Source organism: Oratosquilla oratoria, chromosome 7 (genome assembly GCF_046742065.1).
Source record: "Oratosquilla oratoria isolate Oo_2021 chromosome 7, ASM4674206v1, whole genome shotgun sequence".
Classification (NCBI taxonomy): domain Eukaryota; kingdom Metazoa; phylum Arthropoda; class Malacostraca; order Stomatopoda; family Squillidae; genus Oratosquilla; species Oratosquilla oratoria.
In genome coordinates this window covers 79,745,369-79,752,316 of record NC_134783.1, presented here as the reverse complement: position 1 = coordinate 79,752,316, position 6,948 = coordinate 79,745,369, and the positions used below count along the sequence as shown (strand labels likewise).

The following is a 6,948-nucleotide window of genomic DNA, read 5'->3' as shown; positions in this document are numbered from 1 at the left end:
GAAGGAGGGAGGACGTGTGAGAGAAGCACGCTCTTTTGGCGCAGGGGAGCACCCGAAGGACGCTGACTGTGTCCCACTCAATCCCGAGCCAATAAAGTCTGTGTGGGAGCAAGGGCAGACCCGTCCCAGTCCACCCCGAACTCCACGTCCGCCAACACACTCAGAGCCATTGAGATGTCGGCCGATGCACCCTCCCCGGTGGGCAAATGCATCCACTAGCCGTCTAGGAACATGAGTGTGGAGACGCTTGCTTCCGTCCAACGTACGCCTACCACTCTCACTAGTTTCGTGAAGATCCTCGGGGTAAGCGAGAAACCGAAAGGGAGTATGCGAGGCCAAGTTCGTTTCCGAGCGACCTCGTCCGTGGGCGTTAGTCAAGAGGCTTCGTCCTGGGTGAAGACGTTCCCTGAGCGTCTCCCACGAAGACGGGCCTGGACCCTCGGTATGTATCCAACTCACCCCAAGTCTTCCCGCGGGAAGTTCTCGAAGCCCGTGGCGAGCGTCTTCATCCAATAGTGTGCTATGGCAATTTGTGACGTCTCGTCACCCACAAGCGGACTTCTATATGTTTAATACCTAGTGACATCATGTGATTGTACTGTGACGTCACCGGATTGATCATGGCGCCATAGGATCGTCTCGTGACGTCACAGGGACACAAATTGACGTCATAGGACTACATGGTGACGTCAATTTATCACAATGACGTCATCATACCGTGACATCACTGAGTCACAGTGAGCGTTGAAATAAATTTTGACATGGTAAAATTCTGGACCATCATGACTGTAGATTAAATTAAGTTGAATAGGAAAAGTCATGTTCATTTCGACCTAAGTCACAGTGAGCGTCGAAATTAATTTTAACATGGTAAAATTCTCGACCATCATGACTGTAGATTAAATTAAGTTGAATAGGAAAAGTCATGTTCATGTTGACCTGAGTCACAGTGGGCGTTGAATTAGTTTAACATGGTAAAATTCTTGACCATCATGACTACAGATTAGCTTAAGTTGAATAGGAAAAGTCATGTTCATTTCGACCTAAGTCACAGTGAGCGTCGAAATTAATTTTAACATGGTAAAATTCTCGACCATCGTGACTGTAGATTAAATTAAGTTGAATAGGAAAAGTCATGTTCATGTTGACCTGAGTCACAGTGGGCGTTGAATTAGTTTAACATGGTAAAATTCTTGACCATCATGACTACAGATTAGCTTAAGTTGAATAGGAAAAGTCATGGTCATTTCGACCTAAGTCACAGTGAGCGTCGAAATTAATTTTAACATGGTAAAATTCTCGACCATCATGACTGTAGATTAAATTAAGTTGAATAGAAAAAGTCATGTTCATGTCGACCTGAGTCACAGTGGGCGTTGAATTAGTTTAACATGGTAAAATTCTTGACCATCATGACTACAGATTAGCTTAAGTTGAATAGGAAAAGTCATGGTCATTTCGACCTAAGTCACAGTGAGCGTCGAAATTAATTTTAACATGGTAAAATTCTCGACCATCATGACTGTAGATTAAATTAAGTTGAATAGGAAAAGTCATGTTCATGTCGACCTGAGTCACAGTGGGCGTTGAATTAGTTTAACATGGTAAAATTCTTGACCATCATGACTACAGATTAGCTTAAGTTGAATAGGAAAAGTCATGGTCATTTCGACCTAAGTCACAGTGAGCGTCGAAATCAATTTTAACATGGTAAAATTCTCGACCATCATGACTGTAGATTAGCTCAAGTTGAATAGGAAAAGTCATGTCCATTTCCACCTGAGTCACGGTGAGCGTCGAAATTAATTTCAACATGGTAAAATTCTCGACCATCATGACTGTAGATTAGCTCAAGTTGAATAGGAAAAGTCATGGTCATTTCGACCTGAGTCACAGTGAGCGTTGAAATTAATTTCAACATGGTAAAGTTCTTGACCATCATGACTATAGATTAGCTTAAGTTGAATAGGAGAAGTCATGTCCATTTCGACCTGTTTTTTTTTTTTTTTTTTTACTTATATCGATATCAATATCAATATATATATATTCATTTATTTATTTATTTTTTATAAAAATAATATTGTACAATTCACATAGTGCATAAATTCTATGTAGAATATTGTATCTTGCTCAGCGGTTCCTGGGCCTTCCCCTACCCCTCGGTCGCCCTTTGCCCCCCCTTCTTTTGCGAAGAGGGGTGGAGCCGTTCCCATGGCGACACATGGGACAGGGGTGATCGAGTGGTAGAGATACCGTGTCCTGAAGGAAGTTGCTGATGCCCAGCCCCCGAGATCCTGCACCCGTTCCACAGAGTGGGTGCGGAGAAACGCCAGCGATGCCGCGAGGCCTCTGATGTTGTGGGCGTGGGGGGCATGGCCCGGGTCGGCCTTCCGGTGCCCTGTTGGTGGTGTCAGCTAGCCAAGACAGGAAGTCCAGAACTGTGCTAGCGGAGATGGTCACTATCGCGTGTCTCCGAAGGAAGTCCTGGAATCTCCGGTTGGGAGGGTTGTTGGATCTGGATGACGGTCGGGACCGTAGCGAAGACGCGGTCTGTCGCTTCCTGGTCGAACAGACCACGGGAAAGGGGAGCTGCTCTCACCACGCCCCGGCGAGCTATCTCCGGGGCCGACCGCGCTGCAGACTGACGAGCTGCCAGACGAGCCGCGGTGAAGGCCCTCGCTGCTGGGGGTAGGGCTGATGACGCCATGTTGGCTGTACCCTCTGCCACGGTAGAGAGTGCCGCCAGGGTGTCTCTGCATACAGAAAACACGCGAATCAAATTAGTAGGGCGAGAAGGATCCCGATCCCCGGAGGGTGTAATAAAGTCACATCGCTCAATTGTAGAACGTATAACATATGCGAAGCCGAGGTCGTTTCCGAACGACCTCGTCCTCGGGCGCTAGTCAAGAGGCTCCGTCCTGGGTGAAGACGCTACCCGAGCGTCTCTCGCCAGGACAGGTCTGGACCCTCTATAGATTGAAATATCCCACTCACCTCAATTCTTCCCGCGGGAAGTCCTCAAAGCTCGTGGCGAGCGTCGTCAGCCAGTTCCTCATCATCGCCATTGCCGTGACGGTCGAGATGGTAGAGGCAAGGTCTTGTCTGGTCGAGGCCTCCGTCGTCAGCAACTTAGCCTCCGGTTCACTAAGTTGCTGGGGGAGGGCGGGGTCCCTGCCCGAGTGCCACAAGCAATCGCGCAGGCCCTCCGGCGCGAAGGGTGGTGGCAGGACGACGGGGAATGATGAAGGGATATGCCGTCGAGGAGGAACCGTCTTGGGTTGGTCTTGGGCCCGCTCGAGAGCAGGGATGTCTAAGGCTTTCTCCCCTTTCTCCTGCGGGAACCAGGCGTTTGGGGAGAGTGCTACCGCCGGTGAGTCCCCCGACCTGTCGACAAACGTATGCCCATCAGGGTTTAAACGAGGGTTCTCCAGGAGAGCACCTAATGCGTCCAGAGTGTTAGAGGTGGAAATCCTGGAGGGCGTGGAGGCCGGGGCGGAGAGGGGTCGAATCTTATATAGAACCTTAGCCCCCTCCGCGTCGTTGGCCCACTTTAGGATAACGTCATCTCTCCTCCTCCAGCCCTCCAGTAGCGAGTAGTCGGGAGACCAGGCCACTAGCTTGTGATCTTCTCCAAACGAGTACTCCCAGGACCGGGGAAGGTCACACCATGAGAAGGGGTGAACTCAAGAGTCCGTCATGGTAGGAGGATAAGGTAAAGAAGAACTGTAGTGGTCCTCCACCCCGTCCAACCCGACGGACGTCTGATTGGGGGGTTCCTCCTGAGAGGGGCCTTCTAGTCCTATACCTGTCGCCGGCACGGAGGGGCGGAGGGAAGGACCAGGAGGGAGAGTGGGAGGGGGGGCTAGAGCCGTAGGTTCAATAGGAGGTTGCTCTGGAGAGGGGTGCGTTATGATTTGCGCGGTCTGAAAGGCCGGATAATGTGATAGGGCCGATTCAAGGACGGGGCCTATCAGGGACGGAAGGAGGGCAGCCACTTGGGCAGCCAGAGTTCCCTCTCCCCTCGTTTCGTCCCCCGGCTCCCTGCCCTTGTGGGATTTACGGCGAGGAAAAGGAGAGCGAGGAAGGGAGGGTGAGTTGGGGGGAGAGGCTGTGGAGGGTGGGGACAAGCTGAGCGTCCTGGACCTCGGTGAGGCAGACCTCTTTTTCGAGCGAGATTTCCTGCCGGGTTCACGTGAGTGAACTAGGGAGGAAGACGAGTTCGTGGGGGTGCTTGACAAAGCAAGCCGTAAGGGTTTTAAGGACCCTTGATGGTCGGATGTATGGGGCTGCCGAGAGGCCTGAGGACGCTCGGGGACACCATACTCCGTAACATCAGACTCGTCCCCTTGTACTCCGAGAGGCCCAGGTTGTCCACCAACGGAAGTCTCGGAGACATAGGGAGACGGATGGCGAGGGCGAACGAGGCCCGATTCCACGCCTAACGCCGGATCCGCCCACACCAGGGGGGGGGGGGGTCGTCAGCGGATTTCAATTTCCGAGCTCTGCGCCATGCCTCCCGAAGAAGTTCGAGGGCGGCTAGCTTGGAACGGGTTTTGGGAGGAGCAGCACGAATCTCCTCAACCCGCGCTTTGCACACAACGCAGGCTAGGGGGTTAAAGCCAGCTTGTGAGAAACAAGGGGCATGGCGGGAGCAGAGGTCGTGGTGGCCGTCTGACGAGATCCTGGCTGTGCAGCCGGATTCCACACACAAGCGTTTGGTCTGAAAATAGAATAATGATAATCATAGAAGGGGTGTCCCAAAGGTGTCTGGACACAACACCGAAGGGGAAAAACTGCAGGAGAACAGGTAGGGCTCCCTACGAGAACACACGAGCACGAGCAGGAACCAGACTTACCGGCATGAAAAGAAGGTGGGTTGTGGAGTGACCGACTCGTCTGGTTCCGCGATGCTAAGTGACGCGACGTCCGGCTCGAGCTAGCCGGGTAAGAAGGGAGGGAATAGGGAGGGGGAGGTGGGGTCGACAATGCGCATGCCTGCACAGAGCCGGGAATTTTAAATTTCCGATGATTTTGGCGGAAAATTCAAACCACACTCAACCTTCGGGAAATGGCCATATGACCAGGAGTGTGGTATGGGATTATCGCTATAGCTTCGCTGTGCAGGTTTCTTTCAGCCGATAATAGTATATTACGGTATTGTATTAGTATATTGTGGTATTGTAGTGACTCAAGCCAATTAGAAAATTGGCGCGTATATATGCTGCCAGGCCTCTCATTGACCCATGGACTATCTATACGGCTAGTGCCTTGTATAGTGGTTGGCCGGTGTCTGTGTATGCTTTTGCCAAGCCTCGGATTGATTCCAGTACCTTGTTACCCGCATCTGATTGGCTGCCTTCATGTTGGGGCGCATTAGACCAATGTTTTTGTACATTTTAATGTAGCTGGTCGGTTGTAAAGCACAGATATAAAGCACATTTAAGAAAAATTCGCATAACTTTCCTACCCCACAACATACAGCAAGTTAGCGAAATTATGAGACAAACACTGAGAGGTCCAAACAAGCTGTTAAAAATTACTTGGACTCCAAGAATGATATTAAGAGCGCTGCTGTCGACCTGACAACTGTTTTCCATTTTTGGACGTAATACGACGATCGCGGACCAAGCAAACCTTCAATAAGTCTAACTTGTATGTGTGCGTGTGTGTGTGCGCGTATGTAAAGGACGAGGGGCTCTGGTAGGAAACAAAACGGTAAATTGGTTGAAGCTTGAAGATACATTTTCTAAATCCACGAATGAACGAATCTTATATGGCTTGATCGACGCCTCAAGAATTTCCATAGACAATACCATTAACTAGCTTAAACTGCTCAAACATAGCCACTCCTTGTCCTGCCACCTTTTCTTTATTTCTTGTATTCTTGACCTGTCCTGAAACACTTGAATTTTTTTTTTGTGCAACTACACAATGTTTCAGGAGGAACCTGGGACAGCGAAAGGAATAGAACACCAGGGTCAGAACTAGAATGATTTCGTAGACTGTTATACCCGAGGACGTTTATGACATGATACGAGACCTTTCGTTGGTCGAGAAAGTCTAGACAAGTGATTCGAATAACGAAACCCGGCAGGAGGAACCTGGGACAGCGAAAGGAATAGAACACCAGAATATACCTTTTGACCCCGCACCAGGGTCAGAACTAGAATGATTTCGTAGACTGTTATACCCGAGGACGTTTATGACATGATACGAAACCATTCGTGGGTCGAGAAAATCAAGACAAGTGATTCGAATAACGAAACCCGGCAGTCGCGAAGCATCGATCCCGTGACATCATAATGAGAATTCCATCTGCTACCATTTTGCCACGCAGAGTACCTAAAATATCTGTAGATTTCAGTCGCTCCGAACCCAGGATATTAGTTCATATCTGGTTACGGCTCTTTTTATATGCTCTGCATGGGAAAACGGTATCAGACGGAACTCCCAATATGACGAGTTCCCGGGATCGAAGCTTTGCGACTGCCGTGTTTGATTAATTGAAAGACTTCTCTGGGACTAATAATTTGCTCCATAATTCTAATAACCCTTCTTTGATATGTAATGGGTTAAAGGGTATAGTATACACACAAGTTTATACTGATTGCCATCGAATGCAATCACTCATTCATGGGGAAAAAAGGGGGCTTATATATCACATTGAATTTTTCAACCGAATGCACAAATTCCTTCGTTATGTCTTGGTGTTCTCTACGACAAATAAAATTGCTTAAAGTTAAATGAAAATTGTGTGGTGACCATGCATCATTATGAGCGTTTGCTTGATAACCATTAATAAGCCTTTAATATTGCAATTCTGACTACCATATTCATAACATTTCTAATATAATTTCTCTTTCTTATCACCCATATGTGTATCTATGCATGCGCACGCGTGTATATGTACATGTGTGTATTTGCATGTGTGTGTGTGTGTGTGTGTTT

General features: G+C 48.8%; 1 protein-coding gene across 1 annotated transcript in view; it reads right to left on the bottom strand.

The window, feature by feature from the left end:
* Positions 1-2,248: 2,248 nt before the first annotated feature.
* The window catches only part of LOC143026874 (uncharacterized), a 6,847-nt gene continuing 2,147 nt past the window's right edge, over positions 2,249-6,948 (bottom strand). The window contains exons 2-4 of the mRNA XM_076187657.1: positions 5,814-5,947; positions 2,995-3,682; positions 2,249-2,753 (exon numbers count right to left, since the gene is read on the bottom strand). Coding sequence (XP_076043772.1) covers positions 2,444-2,753; positions 2,995-3,682; positions 5,814-5,947 — 1,132 coding nt within the window. The 3' untranslated portion in view covers positions 2,249-2,443. The remainder of the gene's footprint in view (positions 2,754-2,994; positions 3,683-5,813; positions 5,948-6,948) is intronic.